At 39.8% G+C, this 16801-nt stretch overlaps 1 protein-coding gene across 1 annotated transcript in view; it reads left to right on the forward strand.

Moving 5' to 3' along the window:
• Nucleotides 1–16801, forward strand: part of LOC121859385 — a 70613-nt gene that overhangs the window by 21432 nt on the left and 32380 nt on the right. The window contains exon 4 of the mRNA XM_042356167.1: nt 1281–1418. Within this exon, the coding sequence (XP_042212101.1) occupies nt 1281–1418 (138 nt within the window). The remainder of the gene's footprint in view (nt 1–1280; nt 1419–16801) is intronic.

The following is a 16801-nucleotide window of genomic DNA, read 5'->3' on the forward strand; positions in this document are numbered from 1 at the left end:
ATCGCAGAAGGTGTGCAACTGTGCTGAGATGATTTCTTTAGCACATGCTGTTTTTAGGCATCTGGGTACCCTTAATTTCCCTAGGTGGGCCAGTTCTCCTAGCCAGGTGCTCCAGGTCGTGTGATTAACAGCCGACAAAGGTTCGTCCCACCCTAATCGACGCCTTCATTCACACTGAAATAATATTTTAGCCCTGATGATGAATGGGGCCACGAACCCCAGTGGGTTATAAATAGAACTGACCAGGCTTAGTACTCCTCTCCTGGTCGCTGGCTTTGAGTTTGGTTGCACCTTGATGGCGAGCTGATCACCTTCCAGGAGCCACCTAACCCCCAGGGCTCGCTCCATTGGCAATTTGTCTTGCCTCAGATCAATTTCCTTCAGTGCATTTTGCCTCTCCTCCGGTGGGATGGTAGCCAACACTCCTTTGTGATTACTGGCCCACTTAGTTAACCGAAATCCTCCACACGCCAACAGTCTTCGAAGCTGACACACTAACATTGATGCTTCATTTGATGAGTCCAGCGACATGAGCAGGTCGTCAACGTAGAAGTTGACTTCCGCTTGCGCCACCATGTCGGGAAACTCGGATCTGTGGTCTTGGAATGTGCGCCGGAGAGCGTAAGTTGCACATGAAGGGCTCCACACCCCACCAAAGATGTGCACCTTCATCCTGTAGGTTATTGGCTCTCTACTCAGGTCCCCATTCTCCCACCAGAGGAATCTTAACGCATCTCGATGTTCTGGCACTACAGGGATTTGATGGTACATAGCCTCCACATCTGCCATGATGGCTCTAGTTCCTTGGCGAAACCTAAACAGGACTCCAAGTAATTTGTTGTTGAAGTCTGGACCTTGTAGTACCTGGTCGTTCAGCGATGTCCTTTTGTGTTTGGCTGCACAGTCAAAAACTATGCGTACTTTGTTTGGCTTATTTGGGTTCAACACCGGGTGATGAGGCAGATACCAGACCAGTCCAGTAAGTGACTCCAACTGGCACTTAGGCACTGATTCAGCATATCCTTCAGCAAGCAGTTTATTTATTTCCTCTACGTATCCTTGTCGCAGCTGTGCGTCCTTGGATAGTCTCCTTCGAAGCCCATCGAGTCGACGTCTCCTGTCAGTGGAGTACAGTATTTCTACCTGAGCTTCTTCATAAGTGTAACTGGCCATTGTGTCATCCTTTAGAACTTCACAATATTGCACATATTTATTAATCACTGTTAGAGCTGGTGATTATTGGGAGGTGTTATAAATGTGTTCATTAACTATCATAACAGGTGGAGCACATGATGGAAGAAACAAAGTACAGTCACCTGACAAGTGATATGGGTGGTGCAGAGCAACAAGGTGTTGCAGTCATGGCAGATGATGCAGATGGAATGCATCATGGAGTTGTAGTCAATCTACAAATGGAGGTAAGTTTCAAAAAATTAATTGTGTTAATAAAAAATAGTATTTTGATACATGCAGTACACTACTTACTGCTAAAACTAGTTTTCTTTACTATTTATGAGTTTATTATACAGACTGAAGATTAAGGGGATAGTTTTCTCTACTAGTCCTTCAGTCATACAGTAGAACGTTGAATTAAAACGATTCAATTTAAGATTCATGGTTTAAAGCAACACCCACAATTAAGGACAATGTTTTAATTTAAAGCGAATCTTTTCTATTTTGTGAGAGTCAATCTGGCGCATCATACAGCTCCTCCCCGACTTATGACAGGGTTAGGGACCCAAATCCAGGTTATTAGTCGAAAATGCTTAAATAATACAAAGAAAATCTAAAATGGATGTCTCTCTTTCTTCTCAGCACCACAAAACTCTCACTTTTAAGCTTGCCAGCCATTTTAAAGTGAATTACAAACGAAAATTTTCTCTGCGTACTGACGGGACTCAAAAATATGTAATTTGACAAAATGTTGGTACGACTGAGGCAGGTCGTAAGTGCGGGTGGTCGTAAGTCGAGTAAGTTGTAAGTCGGGGAGGAGCTGTATTTTAAAATTCGCACCTAATGTTTCTCTGGGCACGCTACACTGTCCTAAGGGCAAAGCTGTACTGTACATGTACTCAATATAATGTACTAAATGATTACTAAAATTTTTGTCTATACAGTCGGCCCTTAACATACGCGGGGGTTACGTAACAGAGATACCTGTGGATGTTAAAAATCCGCGTATATGTGCTGCCCCCCCAAAAAAAAAAAAAAAACCCTGGGCCCCCCCCCATGTCCTTATTTACCGTATATACCTGTGTGTAGTTCGAGTTTTTAAGACCAAATTATTTGACAAAAAATTGGGGGTCGACCTCTAAACGGGTAATAGTTTCGTTATTTTGAAAAATATTTACCAGTAACTACCAGTAAACAATGGAAACGATGCACCAACGCACCAACGCACCACCAGCTGTGAGTGTCGGTACAGTCGCCAGGGCAGATCTCTTGCGTCATCATAGCAAGCCCAAAGTAGCCAAATCCATGGTATGGTAGCACAGGACGATGTAAAACATTAAGTATTCATTTATTAAAGTTTATTTATACTGTAGATACTGGACATAAATTTTTTTTCATTACATTTGAAACATCAATCTTTGTTAATTAAATTTGAAACAAAAGAAAACTACGATACCGTATTTTCATTAAAATATTACATCACAAGTATATTTTACCTTAACTGTGAATGAATGAATATACGTATTCTCAGAAATAAATATAGAAATATAATATTTTTGCTGGAATGACGTACATATTACAGTGGAAAGTGGGCTAAAATCATGACGAAAACAATGACTTTCGCTTTCTTTCGTTATTCAAAAGATTTTACCGTAATCGCTTTTCGAATGGTTTTCAGTTAAAAAACTGTTGTACTCGTACTGTATTACAATAATATTCTATCCTATCATTAGCCTTATAATCCCACAACGGAAAACCATTCGAAAAGCGATTACGGTAACATCTTTTGAACGAAAGAAAGAGAAAGTCATTGCTTTCGTCACAATTTTATCCCACTTTCCACTGTAATACGTACATCATTTCAGCAAATATATTGCATTTCTATGTTCTCAGAAATAAATGGTAATTTTGTTGAAACGTAATGTACAGTATTTAATATTAAAATGCAAAAATAGCTATAAAAACAATTAATACACCCGTAATGTACTGGTTGGCATCTCGTCCCTGCTCCCGCGTCCAAGGTCACCACTCCTCCCAACTCGCTCCCTCCGCTCCCTCCTCCACTTCCTCACCGTGACTACTGCCGACAACAAACACAAATGTTTTGTGAATAACTGCACCTCCACTTCCTATGTACAGTACTGAACTGTACTGTGCTGTGCATTTTTACAAACAATAAACATGGCAAGAAAAGCTATTAAAAAAAGATATAAAAATTTCACTTTACTGTACAGTACCTATCTTCCGCGACAGGACGGGGGTCATCGGGCTCATCGTCACTCAATTCCATAACGGGTGGTGAGGTGGGGGCGACGGTGGATTCAGGTGCTTCCTCACTGCCGCCAGTGATTGATGGTGTTAAATCTCTCCTTCGGTGATCAAAGAACATGGTGATGGGGAGTTGTCGTCTCTTTCTTTCATTTCTTCCATGATGTTTTTGTATGGAGCAAAAATGTCATCCATCCCTCGCATGAATTTCAGGGCATGCACCATGGAGGGATCCATACTATAGGCCAGGTTTTTCAGTGCCTCAATATTCCTGGTCATGTCCCCCAACTTCTCCAATGTTATTTCTTGGTGCTCTTCCTCATCCTCTTTCCCTTTCGCTTCCTCTTCCTTGCCTGAGTCTACTAACTCCTGTAGATCCTCCTCGGTCAGCTCAGTGTCGTGCTCTTCAATTAGCTCCCGAATGTCGTCCTCTGCCATGTCCTGGAAGCCTTCAGCAGCCACTTTCCTTGACAGTGCCAGGGTCTTTCTGAATATTTTCATTAATATCCATCAAAATCATTTTCCTTGTCATCGTCTCAAGCACCAAACAGCTCCTCCCAGTCTTCTCCTTGAACAGGGCTAGAGGGTATGTGTTTTTCGAATCGTTTTCAATTAAAAAAATGTTACATCACACGTATATTTTACCTAAACTGTGCCTGAATGAATATTTTCTCAGAAATAAATAGTAGTTTTGCTGAAACGTGATGTATTTCAATGTAAAATAGGATAAAATACATGACGAAAACAAAAGACTTTACCTAACCTTCCAATGTTCAAGAGATGTTACTCGTTTTTTTAATGGTTTTCGGTTAAAATACTGTTATATTACAATGATATTCTATTCATACTGTGCTTGATATACTACATTCACGGAAATGTAATATTTTTGCTGAAATGACGTACGTTTTACAGTGGAAAGTGGGATAAAATCTTGATGAAAACAATGACTTTCGCTTTCTTTCGTTCAAAAGATGTTACCGTAATCGCTTTTCGAATGGTTTTCAGTTAAAAAAACTTTTGCATCACAAGTGAATTAGGTATGGAATATTATTGTAATACAACAGTTTTTTAACTGAAAACCATTCAAAAAGCGATTACTGTAACATCTTTTGAACGAAAGAAAGCGAGTCATTGCTTTCGTCACTTTCCACTGTAATACGTACGTCATTTCAGCAAAATATTACATTTCCATATTCTCAGAAATGAATAGTAGTTTTGCTGAAATGTAATGCATTTCAATGTAAATTAGGATAAATTACATGAAAACAAAAGACTTTACCTAGCCTTCCGATGTTCAAGATATGTTACTCGTTTTTTTAGTAGTTTTCGGTTAAAATACTCTTATATTAGTGATATTCTATTCATACCGTGCTTGATATAATACATTCACGGAAATGTAATATTTTTGCAACTACAATGCTGATGTCAACACAAGCGTGGTTACAGCGAGACTGACTGAGTGAGGGAGAGCTATGCGTGTGTGTGTGAGGTTGCGGGAGCGGGCGGTGTCCCGTGTTCGGTGCCGCGCGCGAGTTGAATGGCGCGCGATTTGAATGTACTTCAATTACTTCAATGTACAGAATATTCCTCCGGCGGGGCAATCCGCGTATTTGCAAATCCGTGTATGCTAAACCCGCGTATGTTAAGGGCCGACTGTACAGTGATCCTTCGGGTAATGAGCGCCTCGGTTTATGAGATTTTAGTTAACGATTTACCTTCCATAAGATTCTTAACTTCGGTTAACGAGCACTCCCTCGTTTAACAAGTTTTTTATGAGCCGACCTCAACATGTTTTCGCTTGCATTTGGCAGTCCACCAGCTGTAGTATTAGTCCGCCAATACAGAAATCGGTTTTAGGGCTTAAATTCCTTACTATTTTAGTAAATATGAAGAAGTTTATACTATTTATAATTTTAATTGTTTAATATTAACTTTTTTAGTCATTTTAACAATTATTGAACATAAATGAAGGTAAAGAAACTAGTTTCTGGCGCGCCATCCAGCCTGTTAACACACAAAACAGGCGTTAGTCTCTCTCTCTTTTCAGTGGAGGTAACATCTTGCTTGAGACTCTCTTCAACTAAATGCTTTTTTCTGTGTTTGCAAGCAAATTATTGGTCATTTTGAAATTTATTTTACATACAGTGATCCCTCGATTCACGAGCGCCTCGGTTAACGAGATTTCGGTTAGCGAGTTACCTCCCATAAGATTCTTAACTTCGGTTAACGAGCAATCCCTCAGTTAACGAGTTTCTTACGAGCCGACCTTAACAAGTTTTGGCTTGCAATTGGCGGTCAACCAGCTTTAGTATTAGTCCGCCAATACAGTAATCGGTTCTAGGGCTTAAATTCCTTACTATTTTAGTAAATATCAAGAAGTTTATACTATTCAATAATTTTAAAAGTTTAATATTAAATTTTTCAGTTATTTTAACAATTATTGAACATAATTGAAGGTAAAGTGACTAGTTTTATGCGCGGCATCCAGCCTCTTAACACAGCAAACAAGCGTTAGTCTCTCTCTGTTTTCAGTGGAGGTAACATCTTGCTTGAGACTCTCTTCAACTAAATGCTTGTTTTCTGTGTTTCCAAGCAAATTATTGGTCATTTTGAAATTTATTTTACATATTGACAATATATAGCACAGTGCAGTGTTATTTTAAAGAAAATATTCTTTATTTACAGCAAGTTTATACCTAAAAGATCACGTGTTGACATTGTTTGAATCCAGCATGGGGCCTAAGAGATCAAGAAAAGCGATTTCAATCGAAACCAAGCAGGAAATTATTAGAAAACATGAACAAGGCATTAGAACAAATGCGCTATGCAAAGAATATGGCATGTCGACAATTCTTGCACAGAAAGACAAATTTAAAGATGTGAAAGTGAGAGACAAATCTACCAGAGTGTTTAAAAGTAGATACCTAATTGCAGAAACTGAGAGGTTACTTCTCATCAGGATTAGGGAAAAACAGATGAAAGGTGATTCAGTTTCTCCTGAATTCATTTGTGAAAGAGCCAGGGAGATATACGAACATTTAAAGACGGATCAACCTGGTTCTTCAGGCACAGAATTTGAAGATTTTTGGGCCAGCAAAGGCTGGTTCGAAAAATTTAAGAAAAGAAGTGACATTTTCAGTGTTGTTAGGCATGGTGAAGCTGCTAGTGCTGATAAGGAAGGGGCAGCAAAGTTTTTAGTGGAATTTAAAGAAGTGATGGAAGAAGAAAATTATCTTCCACAACAAGTGTTCAATGTGGACGAAACTGGGCTGTTCTGGAAAAAGATGCCCAAAAGAACATTCATCACCAGAGATGATGCCTCTTTACCTGGGCATAAACCCATGAAAGACAGTCTCACTCTATTGGTTGGTGCCCATGCTTCAGGGGATTTCCGACTGAAGCCTATGCTTGTCTACCACTCTGAAAACCCCAGGGTGTTCAAGCAACAGAAAGTGGTAAGAACAAAGCTTGGAGTTTATTGGAAGTCCAACTGTAAGGCATGGGTGACAAGACAGCTCTTTAATGAATGGGCTGTTGATGTGTTTTGCACTTCTGTCAAGAGCTACCTAACCACCAATAAACTCCCTTTAAAGGCTCTTCTCCTCATGGATAATGCTCCTAGTCATGACCCTGAACTTGCGAAAACTTTGGAGTATCAATTTGACTTTGTGAAAGTGTTGTTTTTGCCTCCCAACACTACATCAATCATACAGCCAATGGACCAGAATGTGATTAGCAACTTCAAGAAGTTGTACATGAAGAAAATGTTCATGAGGTGTCATCAGGCAACTTCCAATGATCCTGAACTAACACTGAAACAGTTCTGGAAGACACAATTCAACATCCTGGAGGCTGTAAAATTGATTGTGTCATCATGGCAAGAAGTCTCCACTAGATCCCTCAATTCTTCATGGAAAGCACTGTGGCCATCAGTAGTCCATGATTTTGAGGGATTTCAGGAAGAAACAGAGTTGGACCAGGAGATTGTGTCCATTGGTCAGTCATTGGGCCTTGAAGTGGAGGAGGAGGATGTGGAAGAGCTTGTGATGTCTCATGAGGAGGAACTTACTCCTGATGACTTGAAGCAACTGGATGAGATGTTAGAGGCTGACAGTGGTGAGGAGGAAATTGAAAGTGATGACCATATGTCAACTAAAGAGTTGAAAGATATGATTTACCACTGGGAGAAGTTCAGGGAACTGGCTTCAAAGCACTCAGATGTGGAAAAAACTGAAATAACTTTGTGTCATGTTGAGGACTCAATGGTCTCCTTCTTTAAACATAAGTTAATGGTGAGGAGGAGAGATGTCCCACAGACCACAATTGACACTTTCTTCAGTAAAAGGCAGAGGGAACAAGATGCTATCCCTCTGCCTTCCACTTCAAGAAGGAGAGAGGATGTTCATGTTGGAGAATCTGTCAGTCCAGAGGTTCCTGACATTTTCATGGAAGGTGACTCATCTTCCAAGAAGCAGTAAAATGCTTCTCCTCCACCTCCACTTCCTTCTCTTCTCCCTTCTCCTCCTCCACCTCCCACTTCAAATTCACTTCAGCATCATCATCCAGGAGCCTTCTACATACACACCTCAAGGTAAGTGTCCATTTCTAAAATTTTTGTTGAATTTAGGCAATTTTCGGTGAGCTGGAACCAATTACCCAAAAACCCATTGAAACAATGGTTCCGGTTTGCGAGTTTTTTGGTTAAAGAGCAACCTACTGGAACGGATTGTGCTCCTTAACCGAAGGACCACTGTAGCATGTTTATATTCAAATTAATCACTATCTTATAAAAATTCCAGCAATGTAAATTATATTCTCCCATGTCAGTTCAGTGACATTTTATAAGAGAAAAATTTAAAGTCACTCCTAAGGACAGATAAATAAATAAGCACTAGACCTTGGCATCAACTGTCAAATGTATCACCTCGTCTCCCTCCCTCCCCATCTTCCCAGCCAGTAAACAGACCATTTTGCATCTCTTAATTTTAGCTGTGTTGATTTATGAGTGTTTGTTTTAACATAATACTACAAAAAACAATGTTTTGTTTATTCTAGGAGATGGGCTGAGGTACATCTGGGTAGACTCTCAGTCTTTTTAGTATTTTGTTTCTCTCAAGTACCAAACTAAATTATTCCATTTAAACAACACTTCGATTTAGTGCGAATTCGGTTTAAAGCGACCTCTCTTGGAACATATCTCATGTTATATCAATGTTCTACTGTACAGTGTAATTATACTAAACGAAAATAGATAAACAGTAATTCTCATTCTGCACTTGAAATGACAAATTAGTTACGGTACCTGTCCATCAATTGGTGATGTTCACCTGTAAGCAGAAATAATATCTCTACAGTAAATGAAATAATAAATAAATATGCTAAGGAGGCATATTAAGGGTAAATAAGAAGTGAAATACAATGTATTACAGAAACACTTGAAATACCTAGGAACGCACCAAACTCCACGAGGACCAGATGTAAACAAAGGGTATGACGAACCATGGATACTAGCGCCGGTGGGCACTAGCGGCCGTCCGGCAAACTAAAATTTGCCGGACGACGGGAGGTGCTGGACAATAGAGTACCGGATTAGGGAGGTTCAACCTGTATTATTATTATTATTATTATTACATTTTTGCCCACCAGGCCCCGATGTGGGTCAGTGACCTGTGCCCGGGTGGGCTAATCCCCGTAAAAAAAAAAAAGATATAGGGCTGAGACCTTGCTGAGTAATTGAATTTGCTAACTTATAGTAATGAGCCTTTATACTGTACATAATGAAATAAAAACAGTTGTATTATGTACTGTACACTTACTAACAGCAAGAGACAATTTCTTGATGAATTTGTATGAGGCATATGGAATATACTGTACTGTATACTGTATTGTACAGTAATACCCCGCTTAACACGGTTTCGCTTAGCGCGATTTCATGTATACGCGGTGCCTCGCCAGAGCTGAACTTTCACTTAACGCGGGTTTTTTCCACGTATACGCGTAGTGTGTCCGGCTCAGAGCTATTTTTAGATTCGTCCCACTCCCCACCCGCCACCCTGCCTGCCTGCCTGCCTGTTTTAGCTCATAAAATTCATACAAATTACCCGGCCAGAATATAATTTACATTGCTGGAATTCTTACAATATGATGATCATTTTGAATATAAACATCATAGATTTTGCATTAGACATACAAATTTTAGATATAATGTTTACTCTGAGCAAATGTTATTTTTTGTGCAAAATATATGACATTTGTATTCAAAATATTCCTGGTCTTACAAGGAATCCAGCAATGTCAATTATATTATCCTAACTTTAGTTTGAGATATTATTTATTACTAAAAATGTAAATATTCTGGTTTTCCCACACATCTGGTAGGGAGGGTTGGTGGGGGGTGGGGGGAGGGAGGGACCGACCGACCAACCATCCATCTGTTACCGTGTGAAGAATATTTTTTTTTTTTATTTACTGAAGATATTTGTTTTAGCTCATAAAATTCATACAAATTACCCGGTCAGAATATAATTTACATTGCTGGAATTCTTACAATATGATGATCATTTTGAATATAAACATCATAGATTTTGCATTAGACATACAAATTTTAGATGTAATGTTTACTCTGAGTAAATATGTTATCTTTTGTGCAAAATATATTACATTTATATTCAAAATATTCCTGGTCTTACAAGGAATCCAGCAATGTCAATTATATTATCCTAACTTTAATCTGAGGTATTATTTAATACTCAATGTTAAAATTTAGTTTTTTCACCTAACCTTTCTCTTGAAGGGAGGATTGGTGGGGGTGGGGTGGGGGGGAGGGTTGGGACGGACCGCGTAGTTGGAAGGGGGGGGAGGCAAGGTGGGGTACTTTGATTGACAGATAGTGTCGTGAAGAATATTTTTTTTTTATAAACTGAAGATATTTGTTTTAGCTCATAAAATTCATACAAATTACCCGGCCAGAATATAATTTACATTGCTGGAATTCTTACAATTTGGTGATCATTTTGAATATAAACATCATAGATTTTGCATTAGACATACAAATTTTAGATGTAATGTTTACTCTGAGTAAATATGTTATCTTTTGTGCAAAATATATGACATTTATATTCAAAATATTCCTGGTCTTACAAGGAATCCAGCAATGCCAATTGTATTATCCTAACTTTAGTTGAGGTATTATTTATTAAAATTTAGTGGTTTTCCCCCAAAATTTCTCAGAGAGGGAAGAGCTAGCAGTGTAGTGTGAGAAGAGGGGGAGGGAGTGGAGTCCATTATTTGAATGGACATTAACTTGGCGACTGTATTTCTCTATTTCTCTTAAGTATTAATTGTGTGCATGTACCATCATAAAATTAAGATGTTATTTTTACTAGAACATAGTATTGTGTTGGAAAAAGTGGAGTTTGGGGGTCGGGCCAGTTTCTATTGGAATTAATCCCATATGTTCTGTTGTTCACTTAGCGCGGTTTTCACTTAACACGGTACCCTGTGGGTTTTATTGACCGCGTTAAGCGGGATACTACTGTATTGTGTGCAACGCTTCATAGGCACTGTACAGTACAGTAAACTGTTCTGCCAAACTTAACGCTACTGTATATACAGGTATACCCCGAAAACTGACGTCCCTTTAACCGCCGATTTGCATAGCCAACGATTACATTTAGGGGAAATAGCCCGCAAGTTTCATTGATACCGCGGAGATTCGACGATTGGGAGAAGAGTGGCAGTTTCCTCTTGTACTAACGCTGGATAGACCAACTGCCCAAACAGCTAGTAAGCTGATAAGTGGTGAAAATAATAGGAAAAAAAATAATAACACTTACCCCGAGAATCATCAGTACCTGTGTTCAATTCAGCTCCCGCACCCGACTCTATGCCACCAATTCTCAGTCCTCAGACTTCTCTCGTAGTGGCTGAGGTCCATATGGATGAGGCAGGCATATCTGCTACTACTCATCTTTCCTCCACCCGCCATCCTGGTACTACAAGAACTTCAGCAAAACGCCACAGAGTGTCCTCAGAGTCTCTGGAGGCTGATGATCCACTGAACAAGATATCGATGGTAGAATCGTCCGACTGTTGCGAGGAAAGTGAGACCTCTTTGTTAACTTCAGAACGTAATAGACGAGTTGTTGGTCGGAATTTTTTCGTAAGATGGCAGGTCAATGGGTAAATAAAATGCTTAAATTCACTATGGCAATGATATTTTTAAATAATTTTGGTCAAAAAGCGGGAAAAATAAGGGTTAAAGTTGATAAAAAGTCATGGGACTATAAAAAGCTCTGATTAGTTATGACGTCACTGACTAGTGCGAGCCGCAGAGTGGGAGCCTCGAGGCAGCCAGCTGTGGTGTATGTGTTGTTACCAGCAGGAATACAGGACTTGTGGCCATATACAATGATGATATACACAGTCATACCTTATTTTCAGGTTAAAATAAATTACTGCCCAAGTATCATCGTGTGTGTTTACTTGCTGGGTGCCAAAATGATGCAAAAGACAAATAACTCCAACATGGAAGTTTTCATCACTGTTCTATTTCATGTTGGGAAAGTGTGGAGGGACTATGAAGGACTAGGGATGACCATGGCTAGGGAATGGGCTTAAGATGATCAGATGACAGATGTAATTTAACGTGCTTCGTAGCTACATCGTAGAGTTCTTGATAATAATCTACAAACGTAAAGACATCTACTTTTGGTAAATTTCTTTCATCTGCCTTGATGAACCCTGGAAGTAGTTGTCCAACCTTCTCGGCTGATCGGCTCTGTAAATAAATGTTATTAGATAATTAATTGTGCTTTACTGTGCAACACAGTAATGCTATATTGAATATATGAATATTACTAAGCACATTAACTAATTCAATGGATATTAGCTGCCCATACAACAAATTTCATCGTACGGTATAAACTTTCCAAAAAATATTGGTATTATTTTGGTTTGGGTCATCTGGGGAACCGTAAGATTCTAACTATGGGATTAAGTACTTTAAACAATAAGACAAATTATCTCTACGGGATTTCTGTTGCAAACCTTTTTCGATTGCATAAGAAAATACAGATCATAGGTTAGGTTAGGTGAGGGTATGATGAGTTATAAGGTTAGCTTAACATACATCGGTAAGGGGGGGGTAGTAACTCAAAACTAGTGATTTCCGATAGAAATGAAGGTCTAAATCGTTCATAACACATTGCAAACCATAAAAAAAACTTAGTCTGCATGTCTAAGTTCAGGGATGACCAAAACTTAAAATTTACCCAATATAGCGTACCTCGAATCTAAACATCCAAATACTAATGGTAGTTAAAGTAAAATTTTTCCCATTAATTAATATAAATGATGATATATCCCAATGCATTCACCTCCAACATACCTACAGTATAGCATATGCCCCATTTACCTCCCATGCCATCGAGAGACTGCCTTGGCCCACCTCTGTTGGTCCCATTGACTGTGACACCTCCTGGTGGAGTGCCCCAGTCTCAGAGATCTTCATTGTAAGCACCTCTCCCAGTGTCGGGGAGGAGACTGGTCTTACCGTCTCTCTTTAGTGCTGGGGGGGGGGGGAGCAGGTGACATGGGAGGGGACGTCCTCTCCTTTCTGGAGGTAGCCGGCCTTCTACACAGGCTTTGAGTTTTATTTATTAACAATTAAATGATTTTATGAAAGTTCTATGTTATTTATTGTCTTTTTACCTTGCATTATTTTATTTTAGTCTTTTAAGCCTTAATTTTAATTCGGTGACATATGACCTAAGCTGTTGTGTCAGCAGGGATGTAATTACCACAATCAATCAGTCAACCAATCAATCAATCAAAAAAATCAATCAATCAAATCATGTGATTCATTAATGACTCTTTATTAGTATTACCTGATATTTTATCAGTTTGATTCTTTTTATAATGATAAATTATACTTTTACTTTTATCCTCTTCCCCACTGATTGGCTTGTTAGCTGCTTGGGTGGTCGGTCACGTCTCTGTTACGCACTGGCTCCTGAATGTACTGAACCTGCTCCAGTGCTTGTCAAGTCTGGTCTTGAAAGAGCTCACATTTGATGCTGTTACAACACTCTCTGTCAGATTGTTCCAAGAGTTCACAATTATCACTCTGAAAAAGTTTGCCCTCACAGTTTTATGGACTTGTGGCTTCTTCAGCCTTGAGTTGTGACCCCTTGTGGGGCGGGTGTCCACCAGCTCCAGGAATGGACACTCCAGGCGGGGAAGCACCTCATTCTTGAGGATCGTTATGAGGGACGGACCATCTAGATATCTGAACGGCCTTATAAGACCTACTGGTTTAGTTGTTTGATTCAACTTCTTCTCACATTAGCCTGAGAACTTCAGTTCATTGTCAACATACATAAACAGGTCCTTTTTGCATTCGGTCTCTATTAATGCAGTTTTTCTTCCTGTTGGGACATATGATAAGCCTCCTTACTGTTAGTATGACCCAGGTGCATCCTCTTACACTTTGTGACATTGAGCCTTAGCAGCCATTTCTTTGACCATTCTTGAAGCTGACACATCTTCCTGCAGCTCTTCACTGTCTGTTTGGTTCTTAATTTCCCTGAATAACTTGGCATCGTCTGCAAACATTTGTATGGAGGAGTGTATATCTTCCGGCATGTTATTTGTGAAACAAAAAAACAAGAACACTGTATATAATGTAACGGTGTCTCATACTGTACTTTGGGAACATCCCAGCCACCGAATGTAACCAAAGGGAGTGCCTGATTGTACTCCCATTAAATACAAGATAACAGTATTTTACAGTAAACCTTTGCTATTTGCAGGGGTTAAGTTCCAAGGAATGGCGAGAATTGGCAAAACTGCGAATAGCAGCTTATACTACTATAGTGCACTACCGTATGCCTATACTGTGTATGAGAAACTTAGTCACCAATACTATTCTCCTTCATATGTGGAAGTTTGGAGCTTGATGAAGAGTACTGTACAGTAAGACGAAATCTGGTTACTGAAGCATAGAGAGATCATCAGGATCACTGTTGGACACTAAGCAGTCTTTTAGGATCCATTTCACACAAACATTAAAGTTTTGAGTATAACACAAGAGATGCTGCGTCTCAGGCAAACAAAGGGAGAGGAGATGCTCCAGGCACATGGGGGTGACTTGTTGCACTGCGGGAGAGGCTCGTAAGCTAGCCACAATCTGCTTACTGCGAATAGTCAAAATCGTGGATTGCAAACCCGTGAATAACAAGGGTTTATTGTATTTTAATTTACCCAGCAGCTGCCATTAGGTAATCACGGCTAACACATGCAAGTGTGGAACATAGCCATAAAATGGTGATAATGAATTTTGATTTCCCCTAAGAAAATTACATGAAATTTTTAAGTAAATTGAATTTACAGTACAGTGGTTCCTCGGTTAACGAACACAATTCGTTCCAGAAGGTCGTTCGTTAACCGAAACCATTGTTTCAATGGGATTTTGAGTAATTGGTTCCAGCTCGCCAAAAATTACATACAAAGTAAAAATAAATGCAGGAAAGTACACTTACTTTGAGGTGTGTAGGTAGAAGGCTCCTGGTTGATGATGATGATGATGATGATGGGAATTAGAAGTGACTCTCCTTCGTTAGCCAATGCAGGTCAGGTTAAAGCCTGCCAAGTAAGTGTACCAGTGAACAATGACAGTGATAGTGTTAGTGGAGCTTCTGAAGGAGCTGGTGCCTCCTCTCATAATGATGCCAACTTGAGGGTGAGTAGCCAGAGCGAGACCGATAGTGATGGTAGCATGGATGGGGAGAATGAGCCCCAGACTGCCAGCGTGGTCTCTACAATAGTCCCAGGTCTGCAGACTGTTCATGAACCTGTAAGTTTTCCATTGTTTACGGGGATGAACTCGCGGGACTGATGAAGCAACCCGCGTATAAAAATCCTACTGGAATAAGGGCTGTGAAGAACATTATCAGGAAATCCAGAGGTACAGAAATTGGAAGGGTCAGCTTATTGGTCAGGCTGATCTATGATGCCAGCGTGCGACTCTCTACGTTAAATACAAGGTGGGAAAAGTAACACGAACGCTTAGGTTCATTTCATGGAACATCCGGAGTGTTAATCGCAGAATTAATGATCTACAATGGTTTGTTAAAGTTTTTGACATTGATGTAATTGGCTTACAAGAACCTTACATGTCCAGCACCCAGAAGAAAGTTGCACCCAGGATAGCTGGGTTTACAGCATATAATAGTGGAGCAGGAAGTGGCCTGCTCACATATGTAAAGAATGGTCTGGTCTGTAAATGGATTAAAACTCACAATGATGAAAGTATTCACTATCAACAATTTACAGTAAAGACAGCAAACAGTCAATTTTCGCTGTATAACATCTATGTTCGGTGTAATGAACTGCGAGCGGACGTGTTACCAAAGCCATCAGGTAACAATGCTATGCTGTGTATGGGTGACTTTAACTCTCGTCACACTGTCCTCGGTGATGTCCAGTGTAACTCTAATGGGAGGGTGTTCGTGAATTACATCAATAATCATAATATCACTGTATACGACACAGACAAAGTGACACATCTGATGGGGGGCAGACTTGATTATGTGATTGGGTATAACCTAGTAGACAGTAATGTCAAGGCTAAGGTCATCTCAGACTACCTTGTCAGTGATCATTATGCAATACTTACTGAATACACTGTTGCTGATGTCAAGTGTGAACCCCATCCTAAGCTCAGAATTAATATCCCAGATAATCTTAAACTGCACTTCAAGGCCTACATCCACAGATGGTATGCTGGATATACACCTGGGTCAGTGGATGAATTTTGCTGTGATCTTGTAAATGTCATTACCACATATTATACCACCTGGGTTAAGTCAAGGAGGAAGGGGGGCAGCACTAAACCACCTCTGTGGACACATGACCCCATCCTCACCAAAGAAGGAGAGAATGTAAAACAGCTTGCCAACACTTATAAGCAAAATAAAACTAGTGATAACCTTTTGGCATTCCTCAAAGCTAACAGAGAATTTCGTGAACTCAAAGGTCAGGTAAGAAACACCTATTGGGAACAATTCTTACAGGGGATTAATAGAACAACCACTCTAGCAGAAATGTGGAAGAAAATTAGAGCCATTACCAAGTCACCCACCCCAGTCCAGCTTCATCACAGCCCTGCAGAATATGCTGACATGCTATTAGACCAATGGTCTAGTGTGTCACGAATCACTTCCCTGCCTCCTGACATACAACAATATCTTAACACCTCACACATTAATAGGGGTTTCAATATTGAAATAGCCTGTTCCTCACCAGACCTTACCGACCAGTTTCCTATAACGCACCACGAACTAACAACAGCACTAATGAA

Source organism: Homarus americanus, unplaced genomic scaffold (assembly GCF_018991925.1).
Source record: "Homarus americanus isolate GMGI-L3 unplaced genomic scaffold, GMGI_Hamer_2.0 scaffold7626, whole genome shotgun sequence".
Taxonomy (NCBI): Eukaryota; Metazoa; Arthropoda; class Malacostraca; order Decapoda; family Nephropidae; genus Homarus; species Homarus americanus.